At 40.4% G+C, this 25,546-nt stretch overlaps 1 protein-coding gene across 1 annotated transcript in view; it reads left to right on the top strand.

Annotated features, from left to right (window-relative positions):
• Positions 1-3,514: 3,514 nt before the first annotated feature.
• The window catches only part of trpm3 (transient receptor potential cation channel, subfamily M, member 3), a 209,223-nt gene continuing 187,191 nt past the window's right edge, over positions 3,515-25,546 (top strand). The window contains exon 1 of the mRNA XM_077241041.1: positions 3,515-3,691. Within this exon, the coding sequence (XP_077097156.1) occupies positions 3,515-3,691 (177 nt within the window). The remainder of the gene's footprint in view (positions 3,692-25,546) is intronic.

The following is a 25,546-nucleotide window of genomic DNA, read 5'->3' as shown; positions in this document are numbered from 1 at the left end:
ACGAGACATGATACATTTCAGTTAGGTTGTAATGTATTTTTTCTATGTTCATGCATGTTTTTTTGTTACTATAACTTGTATTGTGTGGAAGACTCGCTGACTTGAACTGAGGTGATACAGTGATCTGTCATGCCAAATGTAACAGCGTCAAACGCCTTTTATTGTTTGAATTTTGTGATAAATTGACATAATTTGAAAGCTCAAACTTTTCTTCTTATCAGAAGTAACAAAATCCTTTTGCGATTAGTGGATGTGAGGCACGCTACAAATAATGTTTGGTGTAGGGAAAACCGTGGACCTGGCAACCCTGGCTTGAAGTACAGGTGATTCATAGGGTCAATCATAGCCTGCTTTAATGTTGCTATTTTTTAACTGTTAATGCATTATTGTCACATTAACGGTTGGGTAGGCAATGTTTTTCATAAACACTTTTTGTTATACTGGTGGAAACTCTCTTCACATCCTTATACCAATCAATAATAGAAGCGGTCTAACTATTTTTTTAAATTTACATGTCTCTTCTGTGGAAATCTCAGGACCAAAAAATGCTCGTCCAATCGCATTCAGTCCGTCATAGGATGTTCTACCTGCCTGTCAACTTATGTATTTACATGAGGCTATGCAGAGTTGTAGACAGACGGTCACTAAGTGCCACAAACAAACAGAAGCCACCTTTTACGGTTCCTCCTGATTTACACACCCACCCCAGAGTGACATAGTTTATCTTGCATTTTATACAGTTTATTGATGATGGACAGCAGGGCAACAACTAGAATGGCCCTAAAATTCAAGATATTGAAAGCATCATCATCATAAAAACATTTTAGTGGTCAAAACATGTTACACGTGCTACCCTATAGTTTTTGTTGCGTATTTATATCATATGAAATAGTTAAGCTATATCACACAAGCAACATCTGTGTCCCAACTGATGGTAGTTAACAGAATCATGACGATCAAAGACTAATTTGTTTATTGAACACGAGAATACATACAGTAGATGAAGGCATAGAGCAACATTACAATAACTACTCACACTTAGATGAGAACCAAAAGTGAACTGATTGTGAATGAGACAGGGAGTATAACTACACAGGGAAACCTTAATGACAGACTGCTTAACGTTATCAGGAACCAAGGAGACTAACTAGGAGGTAATTAGGACTCAACTGAACTGAAGCAAAAGAAACTAACACAGGAATTAAACTAACATAAACAACATCATCCTGATAGTCTGCAATATCACACAAGTGTAAATGTAATAGGCCTACTGATTTACTACAGTAATAAGTTAATATTGTGTAATATTATAGACACAATATTGTCTGTCTTTACTATTACTTTTTTGGGGGGGTTTTACCGTTATTTTTCTGGTATTCTGTCTTGTGTTAATGTTGGACGTACTTGATACGGAAAACTCTGAAAAACAGTGGCAACTGTGACTGATTTAATCTGTCACAAAATTGCTGATCTGAGAAATTGGTAGAGGACATAATGGATAAAATGACTATAGGGAATAATGGGAAATTGGCCCCTGTGAGTCAGATGTCGACAGGTTGGAATTTTTTTTTGTCTAATTAAACAGTCAATGTAATATCGAATAGCAAATTTTATGAGTTCGGCTGAATTTTGTTCTTAAGATGGAAAGTTGTGAATGAAAAATCCTTGGTCCTTGAGAATTATATACAAATCTTACATTAAATTGATGTGCTATAAAAGTTATTACTTATCTTTTGTTTTTGAATTAGTCATACACGATCAAAGCTAAAGATAACTCTAAATTACATTCACTTTCTATTTTTTTTTAATTGTTCCTAGAACCATTTTTCTTTCTGATTTAAAAAAAAGAAAAGAAACCAGATATGTTTTTGATTGTTGCTGCTAACCAACAACAAACTGTTCTTTTGGTCAGAAAATATGTTGGTCTTATTTGTTTTCTCAGATCTAACAAGCAGCTTTTTTATTAAAATACCACGCTTCCAAGGGTGATGACTCAGTGTGCTGTGGGCTTTACATAAGGTTACATGCCGAGATTTTTCTTTCAGGTCCTTAGAGACTTCTCGCTTAAACTTTTAATTAAACTCATTGGAAAGCCTTTAGAAAATGTGTTACTTTCTTATTGCAAATCAGATTAAGGCCATTGGAATATCCATGAGCCATCACAAGAACCTTCAGCTCTAAATTAAACCTTAAGTGTCTCATTCAACAAAAACCATCCAAACTAATTTTCTTGTTTGAATCCCAGTAATCAAATTTTTTTATATCTTTAATTTGTTGTTTGAAAAGTCATAATCACATCTTTACACAAAATGTTCTATAATTGTTGCTTCAGTATATGGTGCATATTCCTTTGTAGTTTTTAAGTGTTGATGTAAACCTGAATGCTAATGAACCACCATCTATGCTGGACTGGTGTTTTCTTGTGGTAACCTTGGCAACTATGAGTAGGTGGGTCTTATGCTGGATTTATCACAATGTACAATATGTCAGAGGTGTAAATGGGATGAATGGCTTGTCAGTTTTTTGGACAAATCAGATATTAGTAGTAATATCTGTGTAGTAGTACAGTCGTACTTTGATTTTGTGTGGTTGCATTGGTAGGCCTAGATTTAATTCAAAATATTTAAATTTCCACATTCATTGCTTTGATTTGGGGGGGGGGGGGGGTCCTACTCTTTACTACCAAAATCACAGTCCATTGTCCCAATAAGTGGTACAGTAAATAATATCTCGGGGGGGTCACCTCTCTGTGGTACCGAAAATGGGCCTTAAGATGTACAGATCTTGGTGAATCACCTTTCATGTTAGCTGTAACAAAAGTTCTTAGGTCTTGAAATCACAAAGTATGAAGTGTTTTGTACCGGTTAGCGTGTGGGGCTCTGCTGATGTGAAGCCTGCATTCTTGTGTCGATTAAAACCAGTGTGGGACCACAGGGGAGAAAGAGAGGGGGAACCTGTAGAAACCTTCTGTTCTGAATAACTCTTTAATCTCCACAAACGCTGTACGGTGAGAGCTGACGACACGTGAGCTGTGAGCTGTGAACTTTGGCAGTGAAGCAGATGAGAGAGGGAGATATAACAAGTGGAGAGGGAGGGAGGAAGGGAGGGAGAGTGTGTGAATGAGGGTGGGGAGAGAGTGTGAGGATGAGAGCTCAGTTCCAGAATGACTCGCTTTGCCTTTGCCCGCTCAGTTTGAAGACATCAGAAGACTGAAACCAGGAGAGGAACCTTGCAGGCGGGGCCGTGCAGGCTACATTTATTTCTCTCTCTCTCCTTCTGTGTTATTCCATCTACGGGTGAAGCCTCCTACATTAACTGAAGCTGCGGGACCACATGCAACAGGGTGTAGAAGCCAAACTCCCTTCACTTCTTTTGCTTCTCTGTTCAAGAAAAGGACAGGAAAGAGATGCCCTGACACTTGGGGAGAGCTTTAGAGGAAGACGAATCATCACATTGTAGGGTTCCTTGTTTCCGTGGCTTTTGTTCCAGAGTCGTTAAGAAAACCTTCAGAGTTATGACTAAAAGAAAGTGGGAGGGGAGGAGAGAAGGCTTCAAGGTCAGCACCACAAGGGAGGAGGCGCAGGGGCCCGGACGCCCTTCCACCAGAGGGCGCTTCTCCGAGTCTTGGAAGAGACTGAGCTCCAGACAGGGGTCTACCAAGAGGTCAGGACTGGCCTCACAGCAAGCAGTGGTAAGAAGCAGAACAACATCTGTGTGTGCTGTCTTCCCTGTTTTGTTGAACTTGGAGCGAGGAGGGTGGGTGCAGGGGAGGGACCGTTGGTGGAAGAGAGGAAGAGTAGAGAATGAGGGCATGGGATCACACAGAGATGGACAGAGGGGTGCAGGAAAGAGTCTGGCTTAAGCAGGTGGGAATCTAAAGGTCCCCAGTGGAGGATGCCAGTGGAAAGTTTCAGGGTAGCACGTGTAACACGTTGTGACCACTAAAAGGTTTTTATGATGAAGTGCACAGAACATATGCATGGAGTGAGACTAGATAGAGAGAGAGAGAGAGAGAGAGAGAGAGAGAGAAAGGTGAAGATGTTAGATATATACCATAATCAGGTGTTCTTTCTGGACCATGTGCCATTTGGGATGTGTTGTTATTGTTATCTGATATGAAATTCTTTGTTACACCAGGCCATAGAATACTCCATGTGCTAAGTAAGGGGAAAGTGCATTTCACATCTCTGCAGTCAAATATTTCAGGCGTGTGATAGTTCCAGCAAGAAAACTCCAACCCCCTGATGTTTGATCTCATTTTGGCTTATTTGGTTCAATAACGAGGGGAAACTCAGTGGGTCAGTTGTTGCTAAGCACAAGAGTGTGCCCTAAAGCACGCTGTAAACCATCTGTCACACACACCAAAGATTCTGTTGCCACTTTTGTGCAAACTCCATTTGCACAGCTAGAAGAAAAGATAATCTGTTTTCCGAAATATAAGTCACTGTATTTTGTGTGTGTGTGTGTGTGTGTGTTTGTGTGTGTGTGTGTGTACCTATATTTTGGAGATATATTTATACCCAGAAGTGAGATAAATTTGACAAAGCCTTGGGGACAGCCTTATTTGTAAAAATAAATCGTTTTTTTTTTTTGTATTCTGTTACGGTTAGGTACATAACTAGCTGTACATAAAAACAGTTGAAGTCTATGAAATATCCCCATTTAGATAGCTAAGGAAACATGTGTGAGTGCGTGTGTGTTTAGTTTTTTTGGACTTATAGTCCAAAGTGACTTACGATACAACATCATTTATGTCGGCCGATCCAACAAACTGCAGGTTTCAACAATAAGGATTTAATTTTGGGCCCGTTGACAAGACAGTCATTTGCCTTTTCGAGCTACTGCTGCGCTGCCACAATTTTTTACATTCATTCATCTTGTACATTCACATTTGTGCCTTCCAAATATAAACGTTTGGTTTCCTCTGAGATTGGCAGTCTGCATTGTTGTTGCAAATTGTGCTGATTTTTTACCAAGATAATGTTATCAAAAATTAGCTAGATGAGGTTTTTGTTGAAATTGCATGAATTTCTGATAGTTTTGAAAGCATCAGTATGAATGTTAAAAACTACTCACAGTTAATGCTTTGCATTCTATGACATCAATTTCCAGCAAAGGTGTCTTTAAATAAAGTCGATAAAGTAAAATTTTTAGCTAATATAAAAGTACATTGCTAAAATCAATCTAGCAAATAAAAATTTACTCTATTAATCAGTCTTTTGTGGCAGTCTTGAACTACTGGCACGACTGGCCAGAAAAAAGAATTAAAAAAAAATCCTTATTGTTGAGCTCTGCACTATACACAAACACATATGCTTAGACAAACAAATGAAAACGTCCGTCATAGAGATGGAAGTCATTAACTAGCTACTTGTTCTTGATTGCAGCTGCAATAAGGCTGTTGAATTGTTGGAGAGTAGCATTTTTAAGTAGCCTATACACAGTATTGTATGCAAACTGCAATTATTCAGAATTTTTTTCCAAACTTTATATTATTATGCTAACAATCAATGTCTCGAAGGCCACTGTCACACAACTTTCCATTCAGTACTGATCTGAATGTTTAAAAAGTATGCAGTTTTTACATGGATGTAAAAATAATGGAAATACAGCACCTGGGAAATTTACTTAACATAATGAAAAATCTCTGAAGCCTTGATGCACGTCTGAAAAAAGGACAAGTTTAAGGACTGAAGAAGCTAGTGTTAGAGTAAATCAAAGTCCTCTAAAGTGAAAACAGGCACATTCATTGAGCTAGTTTACACTCATCCGCAGTGTATTTAAATGGCAAGATATGTATTACAAATTGTTTACTTTAGGTGGGTGTGAAATTATTTGTGGTCATGTTGCTATAGAAACGACTCCACTTTGTTATCATATGGATTGCCTTTTGAATCACACCTTTATCAACTTGAAGATACATCTAGTATTTTATAACTGTCCATATCCACTGGCTCTAGACTTTAAGATGTAAGATATTTAGATGAGTGTAATATTGATGTACCTGATGGAGAACCACCAGGAGAAAAATAAAGAGAAATAGAGAACAAATGTGTCACCAAATGGTGGTAGAGAGACATTAATGTGAGAAACGCAAAGAAATTCTGGGAATAGGCTTACTTGTGTTGAGTTATGAACTGTGAAGAGTGAAATGTCTGTGTTAATGTTCAAGTACTTTCATGGAATATGAATCAGGTCTAAGAGGGACTCCAACAGTCACCTCGAGGAGTTTTACAGTTTTACATCCCAACTTGGAGGAAGTTTGCTTTCATGCTCGGCAGGCCGGACATTAGGCACTAAGTGGCAGTGCAAACAGTGAGGAGTGTGTGCATGCCAACACAAATGCTCAAACTGGCTAATTTCTCTATAGCGTGGTTTTGAAACAAAGGAGGCTGATAAGAATGTGTGGATACAAACCTTGGCAACTGTAGCTTGGAAACAGAGTCATTTATATATCTTTTTTTCTTTATATGGGCTTATCTCAGTGGGAAGTGTTAAGGGGGATAGTGCTAGTAGGTTAAAGTATATAAATTCCCAATCAATATTCTGTACTTTTATGTGTTGCATGCTGTTAGAGTCCTAAAGAAATCCCTGTAGACTTAAGGTTTAATAATGTTAAGCGTAAATTGGACGTGTGGGTGATTCAGAATGCACTTAGTCACATTACATCCCTGTTCATTCACAGTCTGAAGTTATTCTAGTCTGAAGTCACCAGCTATGCATCCCATTGTGTTTGACTACAAAGACTGGTTTACGAATTTCTTGTTATTAAACATTCAGAAAATCCATCTTGTGCTCGGCTGGTGTTATGGCAGTCTTAAACAGCATTACACTGGGCAACTGAAATAGGAGCGGATCAGAGTTTTGGAATGAGCCGGTACAACCTCGGGGGGCTGATTTTGTGCTACCACCACAGGGCTTTAAGCCTGGCGGATGTGGCTTACTTTGGTTGTTATAGCAACTGTCGCACATATCACCCTGCGCGTTTACAATCGACTTCTCACTCCGGTTATATGTCACTATAGTTCAGATGGTTTTTGAATGAGTCAAAATCGAATACTCCTAAATTATAGTGATTTCATCACTTCCTGTTACCTCAAAAAAAACATTAAGCTTTTATAGGGCAAAGTCACAACCCTTATTAGCTTTAAAGGAATGTTCCAGGCTTAATACAAGTTAAGCTCAATCGACAGCATTCGTGTTGATTACAGCATAACGTTATTACCACAAAAATTATTTAGACACGTCCCTTACAATGGAAGTAATGGGGCCAATTTTTGCAGGAATTTGAAGCTTATAATTTTATAAAAGCACTTAATTATTCTGTTAAAATTTGTGCATTATGTACACTGTATAGTTACATCCCATGACAATGTGCTCCTAAAACAACTGTAAAAATCACAAAGAAAAGGTTGATCATTCATTTTTCACACTAAAGTTTTATCTTAACACTATATTGTTTGTCTTTACTTGTGAAGGTATTTTACCATTTACTAATTGACCAAATTCACTTCCATTGTAAGTGTCTCACTGTAACCCAAAATTTCCTCCTTTTTTTACAGAAAAGTAGGGACAAGTGAAAATATTTTTTTTGTGTCACGGCACGGACGTTGTTGATTGAGCTTAAAGGTACAATATGCAGGATTTTTCGCCACCAGGGGTCGCTAACCTCTTACAATAACAAAGGCGTATATTGATGACATATATTCCACATTAAGCTGAATTATGGATCTTGTCGTCAAGCTGATGGATCTTTTATAGATGAGTGAATACATTGATGTTTTTAACATGACTGTGGTATGAAGCAGGGTGCGATTGCTAGACGTATACCAGTGCCACACACAACGCGAGTCCCGCGGATATAAAGGAATAAGGACATTTCATTCTACCGAACTACATGCAAGTGCTGAATTAATACTCATACAGGTCAGTTTATTAGACGAATTAAACTTGAGGTAACGCAGCGCTGTTTCACTTGCTCTAACAGTTACACTATCACACTAAACGGCATTTGAGTGTGTTGAATGTTGTTAGTTAGGTTGTGTGTTGGCTGTATGAGACTAACTAAGCTAGATCAACATTAGAATAACATACAGATCATATTCTAACATTTCATCATGTTGAACTAAATAACATTGATTAGTTTTATGTACATTTGCTCACCTGTCTAATAAAGTACATGCAACACTCGCGTCTCTGTCAAGTCGAAGTTAGTCGCGGACGTGGAGCTCTCGACATCTCGAAAGATGCTGATCTTCATTTTAGTCCTTTTTTTGTCTCAAAGTCTGCTTGCCATGGTCCATAATGTTTGAACAAAACAACAACAGCGTGAGCGTCCTGCTAGGCATAACGGGCATAACTCAGTTGTCCACCTCTGTCGCCATGGTTACTATGGCAGTGCGAGGTCAAACCTGGCGGAAACCGAGGGTAACGCGAATATGACGTCATTGACTGGCTATTCCTCGCCCCTGCTCACACGTCCCGTTTCCTTGGTTAAAATCGCAATTTTCTCACAATTTACAAATAGTTGGAAATATTTGGAATATTGTAAGTAATCAACTAAACAAAATATATAACATTGGCCTAGTGGTTTTTGGATATTTTACTGCAACATTCTTACATATTGTACCTTTAACTTGTATTTAATTCAGTGAATAAATTATACCTGCTAGACATCTGCATAAAATGTGTAGACTTTTTAGTCCTGTAAAACCATATTTCTGTCTTATTCGACACACTGCTTCATTCCCCCCACCCTACACACTTTTCCATGACCCTCCAGCCACCGCAGAATAACCGAGGTGCATAGGACTCAAATCACCGTCCCTCAGCATTAGATGAAATAACAGGCGTGAATTGGAAAGGTCCTCCCTCTGGTAAAGCCAACTGGCCTCTTGAGAGGGAGAATCTCTGACAGCTGAAAAAGCCTAACCGAACCCAGCACTAATCTCAGTGAATTAATGAGCTCACACTCTTGCCTGCGTATATTTCTGATAAAAGCTTTTTTCTCAAAAAACAGTCACCACAGGGACTTAGGGAGCCTGTTGGTAGAATGGCATCAGTGTTCTGGCTCTCTATGCCCTCTGGTATTGCATTAGTTTGCCGCTGTATTTATTTATCCTACCCTCTAGGGGTCAGTATCTTCTTTAGCGGGTTTGGGTTTTTCTTCTATGTTTTTTCGCGTGCGCAAGTTCAACGCACGTTAGTGATGAGCGGAAGCAACAGGCAGAAAAGTTTGTCTCACGAGGTGTTAGGAAAATGTTCCTGAGGCGTTTACATTTCTTCTCTCCTCTCAAACCCCCGTATATCTTCGAGAAGCGTTGATATGACATAATCTTTTTACAGTAAAAAGACAAGAAGGAAAAATAGTGAGAAGAAAACCGAGTCTTGTCATTCCTGGAACCTCCTTTCCTTGTTGTATTGTTTAGCTCGCTGCATAGGCTGAGTCGCTACACACTCAGTTGAGGGCAGAAGAGTAAAAAGATTATCCATCTAGCAAGCATTCGAGATGTCTCAATCAGGAACTACGCCACCTATGTCCCAGATGGTAGCCCGGTCGGAGTGCCACTCACGTTCTTCACGCCGTTCGTCCACCAGCCAAGCTGCAGCACGAGCCCGAGCAGACGCAGAAGCTGCCCGCACCAGAGCACAGTACGCCAAACGCCAGATCGATATGGAGGTTGAGAAGGCGCGCATCGAGGCAACGCTAAACGCTCTGAAGAAGGAGGGTGAGGCTGAAGCAGCGCTTGCTGCAGCTCATGTCCTGGAAGCGGCGGCTGACGAGGAGCACCACGCCATCGACCTCACAGATCAGAGCATCTCCCCTAAAACGCCTCCTTCCATCAGACGTGCTCGAGACTATGTAAACGCTCACTTCACCAACGTCAGTTCGGAGGTCAAAGAAGAAAGGCCTGACACAGGACAACTGGTCAGTCATGACGACTCTCGCCATTTACAACAGAGCCAAACACCAGTCGCTTCCTCTCCAGATGAACATCTCACTGATTTTGTAGGCAGAGAGCAGCTGATGTCCCCTCCTACACACATAAAAATGGACATTACACCCCAGACTAGACCTTCAGTGACTTCACAGTCTGAACTGTCGGATCTAGCAGCCTACCTAGCACGCCGTGATCTGCTCACAGCCGGATTCAAGGTTTTCGACAACCGTCCTGAGTCTTACTTGTCCTGGAAGTCCATCTTCGGCAACGCCATAGTAGGCCTCAACCTCAAGCCCAGCGAAGAACTTGACCTTCTAACCAAGTGGCTCAGTGGGGAGTCACTTCAACACGCTCTGAGGATCAGGGCGGTCCATATGAACAACCCACAAGCAGGCCTCCAACGTTTGTGGCAGCGTCTAGATAAGAGTTATGGCTCCCCAGAGGTAGTCGAAGCGTCACTCTTCCAACGCTTACAGACTTTTCCAAAGATATCGAATAAAGACGCTCATCTGCTGCAGGAGCTTGCAGATCTTCTGCTAGAGTTAGAGTATGCTCAAAGTGAAAATTATCTGCCAGGCCTTAGCTTTCTTGACACCCCAAGGGGGATAAACCCGATTGTCGAAAAGCTCCCTTATGGACTCCAGGAGTCATGGGTGAAACAAGGGACAAAATACAAAAGAGACAATGGTGCAGTATACCCACCTTTCTCATATTTTGTTCAGTTTGTAAATGACTATGCCGAAATGAAAACAGACCCTAGCTTTATGTTACAAAGTCCAAACATAGTAGCTCCAAAGGTTGACAAGACACTGGTAAAACCAACCAGATACAGAGTTCCTGTTGCAGTGAACAAAACAGATATCAGTCAAACAAACGGCACAGCCCAAACATTCTTTTTCAATCCGGACAAGCAATGTCCTATTCACCACAAGCCCCATTCACTCGCTAAATGCAGGGGATTTAGGTCAAAAACACTAGATGAAAGGAAAGGTATTCTCAAAGAACACGCTATTTGTTATAAGTGTTGTTCTTCCACAAGTCACAGAGCTAAAGACTGTAAAGCCATCATCCAATGCTCAGAATGTAATAGTGATGTGCACGTCTCCGCCATGCATGCTGGTCCACCTCTGTGGACACCCAAAGACTCTAACCCTCGGTCTCAGAGCCACGGCGGGGAGTCCGATTCCCAGAGCCCTGTAACTACAACCAGTTGCACAGAGGTGTGCGGCCAAGGCCTCAAAGGTAAATCCTGCGCTAAGATTTGCTTAGTCAACGTGTATCCCCGCACATCCCCTGAAGAGAAAAGGAGGATGTACGCCATGTTAGATGATCAAAGCAACTCATCCTTAGCCAGGTCTGCCTTCTTTGACATGTTTAAGGTAAAAGGTACCATACTCCCATACACCATGAAAACATGCGCTGGTTTATCAGAGACTGGAGGGCGCAGAGCCAGTGACTTTGTTATCGAGAATGTAAATGGCAAAGTGTCCATGCTGCTGCCCATACTAACAGAATGTGATCAGATTCCAGATAATAGGGACGAGATTCCCACCTCTGAGGCTGTGTCGGCTCACCCTCATCTACAGGCAATTGCTTCGCAGATTCCTCCCCTGGACCCATCAGCAGAAATCCTTCTCCTCTTGGGCAGGGACATCATCCAAGCTCACAAGGTCCGCAGTCAGGTGAATGGTCCAAACAGTGCGCCTTATGCTCAACGCCTTGATCTGGGATGGGTAGTTATAGGCGATGTCTGCCTCTCAGGGGTCCACAAACCCACAGTGAACTCTTTTAAGACGAACATTCTTAACAATGGCCGCCCTACCTTCCTCAGCCCCTGTGAAAACAAAATCTGTATCAAAGACAAATACACAGAAAGCTGTCATACCCTCAATAAGGCACAAATTGAATTGGGCAGACACATTTTCCAGCAAACAGCAGATGATGACAAAGTGGCACTTTCAGCAGAAGATGCTTTGTTCTTGGAAATTATGCACAAAGAATTTGCAAAAGATGATGCGAATAATTGGGTAGCTCCTCTCCCATTTCGCACCCCCAGACAGCGTTTGCCCAACAACAGGGGCCAGGCCCTCAGTCGTTTAATGTCGCTCCGCAAAACGCTGAAAAGGAAACCTGAAATGAGGGAGCATTACGTTGAGTTTTTGGATAAAATCTTCAGTAAGCGCCACGCTGAACCAGCTCATGCTCTTTCTCCAGACCAAGAATGCTGGTACCTCCCTAGTTTTGGAGTTTACCACCATCAAAAGCCAGGGAAAATTAGGGTAGTCTTTGACTCGAGTGCTCAATACGACAATGTTTCTCTCAATGACGTGCTACTAAAAGGGCCAGATCTCAATAACACTCTCGTGGGAGTTCTGATGCGTTTCAGATTTGACCCATACGCAGTCATGGCAGACGTGGAGCAAATGTTTCACAACTTTCTAGTCAGAGAGGACCATCGTAACTACCTTCGCTTCTTGTGGTTCAAAAACCACGATCTGGATGGAGAAGTGCAGGAATTCAGGATGAGAGTGCACGTATTTGGGAACTGCCCCTCCCCATCAGTGGCCATCTATGGACTGAAACGGTCAGCGATGGAGGGGGAAAGGGAATACGGCAGTGATGCAAGAGAGTTCATTGAACGTCACTTTTATGTAGATGATGGACTAAAATCATTCTCTTCCACAGATGAGGCCATTGACATTCTCTTTAGAGCCCAGAAAATGCTGGCTCAGTGTAACATACGCCTGCACAAAATCTCATCTAACTGTCCTATCATCACAAGTGCCTTTCCAAGTGAGGACCTTGCAACGGACATGCAGGGCCTTGACCTCGGGCAGACTGCCCCTCCCATCCAGCGCAGCTTAGGCTTGGGCTGGGACCTGTCCACAGACCTGTTCAAGTTTCAGGTAACAGTCAATGAAAAACCCTTCACTAAACGGGGAGTGCTGTCAGTTATTAATAGTGTGTTCGACCCACTTGGCTTTGCCGTCCCAGTCATTGTAGAAGGTAGGGCCATACTGAGAGACATTTCCACTGACATTTGTGAATGGGACACCGAACTGCCTAAAGGAAAATTACAACAGTGGCAACAATGGAAGGACTCCCTCAAATATCTACGACAACTTGAAATCCCCAGAATGTACACCTCAATACCACTATCTGCAGCTCTAACTAAGGAGATCCATGTCTTTTGTGATGCCTCCACTAAGGCAGTGGGCGCTGTTGCTTACCTCAAACTCACAGATAGAGATGGACACAGTGAAGTGGGTTTTCTTCTCGGCAAAGTACGGCTTTCCCCAAAACCAGACATCACCATACCCAGACTTGAACTTTGCGCAGCAGTCCTGGCTGTTGAGGCGGCCGAGTTAGTCCAGGAGGAGCTAGACGTCACAGTCGAACAAATGAGCTTCTACACAGACTCCAAAGTAGTGCTCGGTTACATCTTTAACAAAAAGAGACGCTTTCATGTTTATGTGCACAACAGAGTAGAACGCATCAGGCGCTTCACACAAACCCACCAGTGGCATTACGTGCCCACTCATTTAAATCCCGCTGATCATGCCACACGAGCACTGCCTGCTGAGCAGCTTTCTAACTCCACATGGATCAGTGGACCCGTTTTCCTTTCCAATTCAGGAAAAAGTCAAGTACAGGCAGAGTTGTTTGATCTTGTAGACCCAGAGACTGACAATGAACTGAGACCTGAGGTCACTACTTGTGCCACCACTATCTCAAAGGATGGACTCAGTAGCGTCAGATTTGAAAGGTTTTCGAGTTGGAATGTACTACTCAGAGCTATATCCAAACTCCAACACATTGCCCAGTCATTTAAGCTGAACCCAAAGAGCTCATGTCACGGCTGGCACAGCTGTAACGAACACTCATCCGAAAAACAACTCAACCAAGCCAAGAAAATGATCATTCACACTGTTCAAAAGGAGGTTTACTCCGAAGAAATGAGACAAGTTGAAAAAGGGGTACCCCTTAAGAACTCAAGCCCACTCAGCAAACTGAGCCCGTTTGTCGACTTGAATGGAATCCTCAGAGTAGGTGGGAGGCTGAAGCGTGCACAGTTGACATCGGATGAAACAAATCCCATCCTCATCCCTGGAAAGCACCACCTTGCTCAGCTCATTATAAAACACTTCCATGGTAAAGTATGCCATCAGGGACGGCATTTTACGGAAGGGGCAGTTAGGACTGCAGGTTTTTGGATTGTGGGAGGTAAAAGAGCAATAAGCAGAGTGATATTCAGATGCGTCACATGCCGCAAACTAAGGGGGAGACAACAGGAACAGATCATGGCTGAGCTACCAGAGGACAGGCTGTCCACGGACCCTCCTTTCACACATGTAGGCCTTGATGTGTTCGGCCCCTGGCCTGTCATGATCAGAAAAACACGTGGTGGGCAATCAGATGCTAAGCGATGGGCAGTCATATTTACGTGTATGAGCACACGTGCCATCCACATTGAAACTATAGAATCGATGGACACGTCATCGTTCATAAATGCCCTGCGTCGTTTCTTTGCCATCAGGGGAGCAGTCAAACTTCTTAGATCTGATTGTGGCACAAATTTTGTGGGTGCCTGCAAGGAACTGCAAATAGACAAACAGGGCTGTCACAACAGCAAACTTCACAACTTCCTCAAAGACTCCGGCTGTAAATGGCATTTCAACCCCCCACATGCATCTCATATGGGTGGCTCCTGGGAGCGCATGATTGGGGTCACACGTAAAATCCTCGATGCAATGCTCCTGGAACACAGACATGTAAGGCTCACTCATGAGATATTAGTGACATTAATGGCTGAAATCACTGCGATAGTAAATGCTCGTCCGCTCACAGCAGTTTCTACAGATCCAGAAAACCCAGCCATTCTTACCCCTGCCATGCTACTCACACAAAAGGTTGCGACTCCACCTATCCCACCAGGTCAGTTTGAAAGCAGGGATCTTTACAGAGCGCAATGGAGGCGCGTGCAATACCTTGCCGATGTTTTCTGGAGCCGATGGCAAAGGGAATACCTCTCAGGACTTCAGAACCGCCGCAAATGGAAAGCAGTAAAACCAAATCTACAAACAGGAGATGTTGTTCTGCTAAAGGAGGCACTTGAACATAGGAATAACTGGCCACTTGGACTCATCACCAAAATCTTCCCAAGCGGGGATGGACTTGTTAGGAAAGTAGAGGTGAAGATTTTCCGCGAGGGTGAACTCAGAGCATACATAAGACCTATAAGTGAGGTTGTGTTGTTGGTGTCCAGGGACAATGCTTAAAAAAAAAAAGAAGAAATCAGGCATTTTGGTTTATTGTATTTTATCTATATTCACATGCTGGTTATGGATGACATCTTACTGATGTCAGGCGGGGAGTGTTCTGGCTCTCTATGCCCTCTGGTATTGCATTAGTTTGCCGCTGTATTTATTTATCCTACCCTCTAGGGGTCAGTATCTTCTTTAGCGGGTTTGGGTTTTTCTTCTATGTTTTTTCGCGTGCGCAAGTTCAACGCACGTTAGTGATGAGCGGAAGCAACAGGCAGAAAAGTTTGTCTCACGAGGTGTTAGGAAAATGTTCCTGAGGCGTTTACATTTCTTCTCTCCTCTCAAACCCCCGTATATCTTCGAGAAGCGTTGATATGACATAATCTTTTTACAGTAAAAAGACAAGAAGGAAAAATAGTGAGAAGAAAACCGAGTCTTGTCATTCCTGGAACCTCCTTTCCTTGTTGTATTGTTTAGCTCGCTGCATAGGCTGAGTCGCTACACACTCAGTTGAGGGCAGAAGAATCAGACATGACATGATTTAAAAAAAACAATTAATTTTTTAATCACAATTTTTACAATATGCATTTGAGCACACATTTAAACTTGACCAATCGTAGCCCAGCTAAAAAAAAAAAAAAGTTACTGTCTCCACTCTCTGTAATTAGGCACAAAACAGCAGTTGCTATAATTTTATTTGAGGTAATTTCATTCAGAATCTCCCCTTTAATCACTTAATCACAAAAGACTTTTCACCCAAAAATAAAAGTTTTACTCACCTATATATGATTATTTACTTGCATACCTATGTATGTATGAATGTATGTGTATATCTATATATATCTATATGTCTGTGTGTGTGTAAACTGTATATAGTAATAGGACAGTATAATGCGAACACTTATTTAAGTTACTCAGAGTCTGTCAACCATTTATCCCATCACACACTGGCACAACAGATTGTCTCTAAACAGATGATGGTGTATCTACCAGTAACGTCCAACAAACCAACTAATCAGTGTTCTTGTGGAAGATTAATTTATCTCGGCAGTATTTACCCCAGCTCGTGCAAATCTACCAGAGCTTGCCCAGACTATTCCATAGTATCACCATCAATGAGACGAAAGAGAAATGCAAAGCATCTGACGCCTGCCTCAACCAGCCCCTCTACATTAGTATTCCCCATCTTGGAATGGCTGGAGTGCCCCAGGGTTGATGCATCTATTCATTTCAGTGTAGATGGCCCCTTTAAAGTGGTCAAACGGAATAAGAGAACTGTAATAAACACCATTATGTTTATACAGTGCAGTGCTGCTTTTATCGCTCTATTCCTATTAGCCGTTAATTGCCAGGTTGCCTTGGTAACACACTTGGCACAGGGAACTAATGTAAAATTTATGTCAAGCGAGTGTGGCATTTCCTCTGCTCGCTCTCTGTTAGCATAGTTGCACTCAGCTCAGGGATCAGGGGTGCCATGGTATGAAAATAGATCCATTGTGTAAGCTCTGCCAAAATACATTGTTATTTTTATTAAAAGGTAATTTATAGCTCTATCCACAGTTTACTTGCAGTTAAGCATTACTTAAATCTAAAGAAAAAAAAAGTTTAACTCTATGGCAAAACAATTGATTATGGACTCATAGAAATGTATTACTTTACTTTATTTTTTTTCATTCCGTAACATGTACTTATGTCCCATTTCTTTTATAGTGGTTATTTGTAGCAATAAACACACAGCATGGCCCAGACTGCAGTGTTATTTTCCCTTTTAAATTTATAAAAAAATTATTGTCGGATATTGGATATTCAATGGGTCATTTCCTCTGTTTTTACATTTAGATTACATTTTTCATCCCTTAAAGTTAACCTTAAAAAATCGTATAAAATTTCCAAATGAATATCCATTACATTATAATGTGCTTATTGATATGTTATCGGCGTATTGTTATTGGCCACAATTTTAATATCCATGCATTCCTTGTTTTGATAGTAAATACTCTACTTTTGTGTATATACCTACTTAACTATATTTTGAGGACACGTTTGTACCCAGAAGTGATCTAAATCTGACAATACCTCATTTTGAGGATGTCCTCGTTCGTAAAAATGGCATAAAAATAAAGTATATAAAGGTGTTTTTTAAATATTAAATATATATAGAGTTTATTGTTAGGGTTAGGTTATATTATTTATAACTAGCTGTATGTAAAAACAATGAATGTTTATGGAATATCCCGATTTAGATAGCAAAGTAAATCAAATGTAAGTGTAGAGTGATTGGCCATCTGCAGAGTTTTGTAACTAAGGAAAATAATTGTCAGAGATGATATATGTGCATATTTGCAGGAAGCCATTTGAAAAGCACTGCAATTTTCATAATGAAGGTAAAAGGAATGTCGCCACATTTAAATAATTGTACCAGCCTTTTTTTTTTTTTTACATTTCTTAATCAGCTCATCTGCTCCAACAGGACAGAAAGTCTTGCATCATTCAGAGAGGTCAATTAGTGGTCTTTATATCCTGTTGCAGCCCTTATTAGTCCGACACAATTTCAGACAGAGGGAGATTGAGGCAAGAATTGCTCAGACTTCACAGTGAAAGCCTGCAGAGTTGAAGATCCAACAAATATGGAATCATCAACACAGGACCACATGAAAACCGTCTGTGCAGCCCCCTGTTAAGATGAGCAATGCTGTTTTTATTATAAACCAAAGCAATAACCAAAGCTATTCATTTTTAATTTATGTGAATGCTGTTTAATGGGGCTTTAACATTTACATCAAATATTTACCTCAATGTTTTGGGCTTTTGTAGCTCTGAACAAACACCATATTTAAATTCTGGAGTTTTGAATCTCATTGAGGTGGCACTTAAGTGTTTGAAAGATTGAATGTGCATAGTCATAAATTTGCTCTGGCATTTGTTGAACAAGTCTGCTCTTCTTTTGTTAGCATTATAAGATTAGTGGGAATTGCTCTTGTCCAGACCTGCCGGTTTCTAGTCATTTGTCCCTGTAGGGATCCACACGTCATTTTTAAGATTTTCCTTTCCACTGCCAAATCAACTGACTCACAAATCTGTCCCTTTCTTTTTGCCAATGTTTGGTCCATTAATCTGTCTGTCTTAGTCCTTTGATGTGTCTTTTACACTTTTGAATTGCTTCTAGGGACTATCATTTACATTATTTCTCTTTAATCACTTTTTAAAAAAGCTGTTTTGATCTTAAAAAGCTTCACCATTTAATAATGAAACGTTTAATGATGGCAACTAAAAACCTGTGTGAGATGCTGTGATTTAAGGGGGGTGGATTGGACGGTCTGTGAATAATTGTCCTCAGACTGAAACTCAAACCTGTTGAGTTACTGAGACTCTAAGAGCAGAGAGACAGTCTTCACTAAATCCACTGCAACCTTACAGTTTATTTTGTTATAAAATGTAATGTTTTTAGTTTAGTCCACATCTGTGAGGTGAAAGGTGCTAGGTGAGACTTTAATTGGCTGCTTAAGACTGAAAATCTCTTTCCTTACCGTCTGAGACTTAATATCCTGTCTGAGCTGAGACATAAATTATATGGATTTCAGTTACAGGGAAAGACTGTTGCTCTTTGACAGGAACATTCAGAAGATGGCAACAAAAAGTACTGAGAGACATAAAGAGTCTATTTTTCTTCTAAGAGTAAAGTCCTACAAAGTTTTCTTATGTTTTTTTCCAGTGGCATATCCACCAGCAGCCTTTAATTATGTGAAAATGTCAAGCCTGCTGATTAAGACATACTAACTAGCATAGGGTAGATTTGGACCTGTCTCAAAAATAAAACATTTTGTGTAATTTTACATGGGAAAATGTAATTGTGAAACAGCCTGGGGCCTGAATATTAAGTACTGCATAGCATGATCATATTTTATATTATTTTATTTCATTTCATATAAAAATAAAGCATCCATATAGCCCAGATGTTTTTGTAGTTATGGAGCTTTAGGCAGAGTTTCCGTTTGAAGGTTTATGCAGTACAATTTGCACACTTGATAGTAAAATATTGCAGTTATTGTTTTTTTTTTAAATCCCTTCAAAACAAATCTGTATGTAGTGCATGACGACGAGGGAAAGACAAAGTAAGATATGAAAATAAAGTAAATATAATAAGGGAAAGGAAACAAAACAAAAGAAGACAAAATAAAATGAAGGAAAGAAAACGTGTGTGTATGTGCGTATGTCTAATTTGTGAAACACTGTACCGGTTTGCCTACACTTGTGAGGTCAAATAAAACAATTTTAGATTGTGAACGATTAAAATTTCCCCATGATCTCCCTTTGAAGTGAGATCCTAGCATTGTGCTACAGTGCATTCTATCAGTTCAGTTCTGGCGCCCCCATCCCAAAATACTGTATAACGTGACATACATTCACATCACGTTTAACAACGCAGCGTTAGGGTTATGGTTACATGACATTTCAGTTCTTCGCCATCATGAAAGTTTATTATTTGCATGTGTTTTAAAGCCTTGCCAGTCCTCTTCTGACACCTGAAGCGCACGCACACTTAAAAACGGTCACACCAGCAGTACTGAACTAATTTCTCTTTCACGTCTTATTGCGCTTAAACTGTCAAATACACAAAAGGGTAACATAAACAAAGTCGTTTATATCTTAAGTGGATGTAAACAGTTTAGATGTGTGTCAGTATATTATGGTACGCATGTGTATCATCTGTGCATAGGTCTTAAAGTGATAGCAGCCTAATGCTGACTCTTTTGTCTTTTTTCTTTAAAGGGGAACTATGCAGTTTTTTTTAGCTTAAAGGAGAACTCCGGGCAATTTTTAAGTTAATCTTGATCGTTATATCTTTGTGAGTACTGTCTATAGAAAAAAAAAACGAACCGGATTGGTGCTTGCAACACGGAGTTGTTCCTGCAAATGCCCATAGCTCCAACTCAGCTAAAATGGCAGTTATGGGGGCATAACTGTCTTGAGTGTCTTTGTGCCTTTTAACAGACACAAAATCCAATTAAAATGTCTGTCCAACATGAACAGGGCCCTTACATGTGAACAAGATGCGTTTAGCAACTTAGCCATTATTTAAATTCACCTAAATAGTGTTTTAGAGGGCTAGCTGTAGTCTAGCGCTGAAGTTCCGTGGGAACTCAGTTGTAGCCAAAGGTAAATAGTTGTGATGGGAAGTCCGGTTCTTTCGGACAGTTAGTTTCAATGAACCGGTTCAAAAAACTCGCTCACCGGTTCTTTTACGTCATCACGCAATGACTTCATTTAGAGTGACGCAATGACGTAAATTCTTTCATCCCGCGGGTTTCATCAGTTCTCAGATGACGGGTCTGAAAGAAACAGTTTTCAGTTCAGTGTACTGGTGATTCGAAACTGCAACAATTCTTGAGAATCGCTGTAGCAAAACGGCGCTGATCGCGCGCACGCGAGAGAGAGAGAAATAGCAGTGTGCAGGTGGGAGGAGCGTAGTGTGTGAAGAGTGATGATCGGAGCCCCCTGCTCTCAGCTCAGGCTGAGAGTGAATTGGCTAGCCCTGTTAAAATGTTAGCTGAAAGGGGGAACGCAGTGGTAAACAGCTTATTGCGTTCCAGTACGCCAAAATTAATGGCATCCCTGGTTTTTCTGCGGAAAAGCCTGCTGGTGTGTGCCCCCTAAACACTAACAATGAAAGTTCCATTCATTGAATGTAGAGTGAAGTTCACAATGTTAAAATTTTTTCCTTAGTTCCAGAAATCCATTTTTAAAAAATCCTTCCAAGTATTAATTAATTGAAGGTCTCTGTTGTTTTATTTTGAGCTTCATAATGTGCCACACATTTTCAATGCATGTATTCTGGTTGTATTTACGTTTTACAGAACGTCCCAACTTCATTGGAATTGGGGTTCTATTTCTCATGTTTTTTTTAACCATAAAATAGTCTAGTCAAGTCAAGTCATCCTCATTTATATAGCGCTTTTAACAATGTAGATTGTTTCAAAGCAGCTTTACAGAGATAAACATATAATTTAAGGTAACAGAGATTGGTTTAGTTTTATAGTGGTTCTTGAAAAATGTTTTTTTTCCAGCTAAAGTTAGTTTTGATTGATTCACTTCCGTCTAAATGATAGTTTGTTATTAAATTAGGGGCCGCTAAGACGACACCGTTCTCTCTAAACAGACTTTAAACGCGAACCTGTGATAGACGCTGATGGCGTTCACATGCGCATTAAGAATTGATTCTATAGTTATGTGCGTTTGAATATATGTGCGCAGGTTTGTAATTCCTTACAAACCATGCCTAAACAAACTACTTGTCTTGTCTATAAATTTTGATGCAGAATTTTATTTTATCTTATCACTTCGGGTAGGTACGTGAACCAAAAAAATCCACAACGCTTAATCTGTAGAGTGGTATAGGGATCCTCCATAGGGAGAGGCTAGTTGGCATTTCAGCACTGCATTGTCATCAGGTCCAGGCGAAAGTCCTTCGTCAGATCTGGAAACGGCCTGGATCCGGCAGGCTGCGGGAAAACCTTGGGATAAACAAAATAGTGTCCCACTTTCCCTAACAAAGTGTGCACAAAGTGCACACGCAAGGTCTCTCGCTCGCTTACCTCTGCCGTGCGCGCGGTTTGGAGCACAATATCTTTACTCTAGATTACGGGATATTTAACTAATTTGCGGTATAACTAGTCGATCGCGAGTGGCTCAACAGGTAGATATATAGATAAACTCATCTTTCAGGCATTTTACCTACCGGGTTGACACTTAAGCGTGAGAAATCGGGGGTGTGGCGTGAGAGCGTGAGAATTGGGTCAATTGCGTGTGTCTCATGCTCAATGCGTGAGAGTTGGCAGCCCTGTTTCTTCTACAGCTAGCCGTCTAAAACACTATTTAGGTGAATTTAAACAATTGCTAAGTTGCTAAACGCACCTTGTTCACATGTAAGGGCCCTGTTCATGTTGGACAGACATTTTAATTGCATTTTGTGTTTAAGTGGCACAAAGACACTCTTTATGTATATGCCCCCATAACTGCCGTTTTAGCTGAGGGGGAGCTCTGGGCATTTGGGGGAACAGCTCCGTGTTGCAAGCACCAATCCGGTTCGGGTTTTTTCTGTAGACCGTATCCTACTCACAAAGATACGATCAAGATTAATTTAAAAATTGCCCGGAGTTCTCCTTAAATGAACCCCTTCGGAGTTATTGGAATGGTTATATTAGGGTTGGGCCGATGGAAAATATCATGTTTAGCCGGCATCGCGATCCCCCCAGGTTTCCAGGGTGACGCGTCATGCTTGGCACGTGATTCACCAAAATAGCGCTGAATGACAGATCATATGTAGCGCTTTTATTTATAAATATTAACAAACTTGCTTGTCATCAACTATCTTCTATTCCGATTCTCAAATATGTGTAAGTGATATGTGTTTTGTCGTTTAAAAAACCTTTATAAATGATCTTGATCTGTAACCTAAGATGGGCGCGTGTTTGGGCCGCAGTTCAGAGATTCCTGTCTGTTGGATTTATTACAGCACGTGAATTCATCAGTTTCTCCCGAAATACCATTGTGTATTTTACAAACTATAAATGTATTGTATTGCTATAAATTATATGCATTTAAATGTCTGAAACCTAAAATAAACATTATGTGGTTAAAAACACTGAACAGTTGTGGTATAGCCTATGACAAGCGCTGAGCGTGTCTGTCTTGGCTCAGCGCCAGCCACAGCGCGAAAGCACAGTTTGAATCTGGCAATGATGTCACGTCACTGTACATTTGCTACTTAGTGCTCAGCTGCTGCAGAGTGTGCCGAAATTGAAATTGCTGATGAGATGTAGAGGAAAATATCTAGTGGAAAATAAGAATGTTACACTAAAAAATAGTGTAAATGAGCACAATTTGCAAACCATTACGATAAATTGGAATAATCATGTCTAACGACATCATAACGAACAATGTTACGAAATAATGCGACCTAAATGTAACTTTATTGATGTTAAGATCTGGCATTTTGTAATGTTTACATTACACTCAAAATATACAGTAGGCCTAGGCTATTGGCTATTTACTTGTAATTTAGCTTCAATCATGTAAAAACGTTATAAGCCATCAAACGTGGTAGGCTACTTTATTATTATAAAGTGCAGAGGCCGTGAGTGTAGAGACGCTCTGGCTCTGCGTGAGTGGTATTTACGACAGTAATGTTAAATACAAGAACTCTACAGCTACTCTAGGGGTCGCTGTTTGACAAAAACGTTATTCATGCATAGTGCGCCTTTAACACTGTAAAACAAATTTTTACATACAGGAACAATGCTATAATGGCCTCCCTTTTATTTTCTGCTGCCGTTTCTTTCCCGTTTCCATCTTTCACTGTGTCTGTCTTTATATTTCACTATCTGTCCTCCCGTGTCTGTCTCTCTACTACTGTATCTGTTTAACTTAGGCAAGACATCCAACCCTGTGATGTCACAGGTTGTAGTACTGCACCCTTGCTACAAAAGCTATAACAAAACATATTCTATTATTGAATGGTTACATTTCATCACGTTTGTTATATAATTTTTGATTATAGTCGAAATCCATTAATTAAATAAAGGGGTGGTTGATTATGATTTCACTTTTCTAACTTTAGTCAGTGTGTAATGTTACTGTTTGAGCATAAACAACATCTGCAAAGTTACGATGCTTCAAAGTAAAGGGAGATATTTACTTTTAAAGAAATTGCTTTTTAAGGACTACAACAACTACTTTGGCCTGAATGTTCTGTCATTCTTTTTTCTTTTTTTACCTTGTAAGGCTTTTTTTTAGAGAAATTAGTTCGCTCAGACTTGCAAAATAGTCTTAAAAACCAACATGAAAAAGAATCACAGATTGTGATCCTTCCATGAAAAAAATCATAAAGTATGATATTTTTGTCATATCGACACCCTCATCATCACTATTCAAAAAAGTCCTCACTAATTTTGTGCAACCTATTAAACAAAGACTAGTGAGCATGGACTCACTTGTTTAAAAGGCTTATAAATCAGCCAAATTATGTTTCTATTTAAATCTAATGTTTTTTGCGCAGGTTTTTATTAGAGGTTCACGGGTAGATTTAGGTAATAAAAAATATGCATTGTGATGAGGGAAATAAACCCAAAGCATTTGTTCCAGGTACAGCATCATTAATATGTAATGATTTGTTTCCCTCCTGACTTTGCAAAGAAACCCTGGTGTTATTGGATTTAATACACACATCCAAACACACCCTAAATATATACGCTTTTTAATTTCAAGCTTGAGTCCCTTTTATGGTCCACATTAAGCACTGTGAACACAGTCAGTGTATTAATGATGTGTGACTGGTTTTGCCTGACGTGTAGAGGCTGGTTTTTGATGGCGGCTCACTAGGTCCTATGGGTTTGATGGCTCCAGATGGGGCAGTGAGCAGGGAGAGATCAGCCAGTGGAGGTCTTCCTGAGAGAGGGAGGAAACCCAGTAGGAGACTCATCCCATCCCCTGACTTCTCCATAGCCCCACAGAGCTGCTATTATCCTTTTGCCTCCAGGACCAGGCTGAGCATCACAGGCTTTCAAGAGAATCACTGACAGCACTGTATTGTAAAGAGACGCATGCATACGCACATCTCAATTATTCAAATATTCATACCAGGTGCACGGTCACGTAGTACAGCACAAAATAAGCATGCTAATACAAAACATGTCACACTTGCAAATTAAATACGTCTGCATGCAAATACGCACAAATAATTGCTTTTATTCCCAGTAGTATACACAATTAGAGTGGAGCATATGTTTTTGGATTTACATAAAGAGCATCTACTGTACTGTTAGCAGCATTTGTACATGGAATGAAATGCGATTTTAATGATTCATACTTTTCAGAACCATTTCACAGTGGGCAATACAATGTCATTTGCTGACTGACAGGTGGGAATTGGTTTCATATTCACACTCGTCAGTTCGCAAGTCAGATCTGGCAGAAGCGCAGAGGAAGAAAATAGCTTGAGCCTGCAATGCTTCTCAGCTTCCCGCTGCTTCTTAACTCTTCTATTATTTTTTTAATATAATACTTAAGGCTAGCTACAGTGATTCTGTAGTTCCTCAGATGCAATTTGATCTTGTAAATCATTATTTTGGAAAGGCGTTTGTAAATGAACATGGTTACATGATCAGAGTTGGTGCTGGTGAACGTTTCCTTTGTGAATTCTACTAAATGATGCTTCCTGCACATGAATCAGATAAAAAATTCTGCCAGCATGTGGCAGCTTTATGTAATTCACTGTAAATTGCCTTTTAGGGGCTTAAATGTAAATTTCCGTAATTTACATGCAAGCCATTTAGCAGGCACTTT

This window comes from Siphateles boraxobius, unplaced genomic scaffold, assembly GCF_051911475.1.
Source record: "Siphateles boraxobius isolate OS27281-9 unplaced genomic scaffold, OSU_SipBor_1 24, whole genome shotgun sequence".
Lineage (NCBI taxonomy): Eukaryota > Metazoa > Chordata > Actinopteri > Cypriniformes > Leuciscidae > Siphateles > Siphateles boraxobius.
The sequence above is the reverse complement of the archived record's forward strand: the minus strand, read 5'-3'. Positions and strand labels throughout refer to the sequence as shown.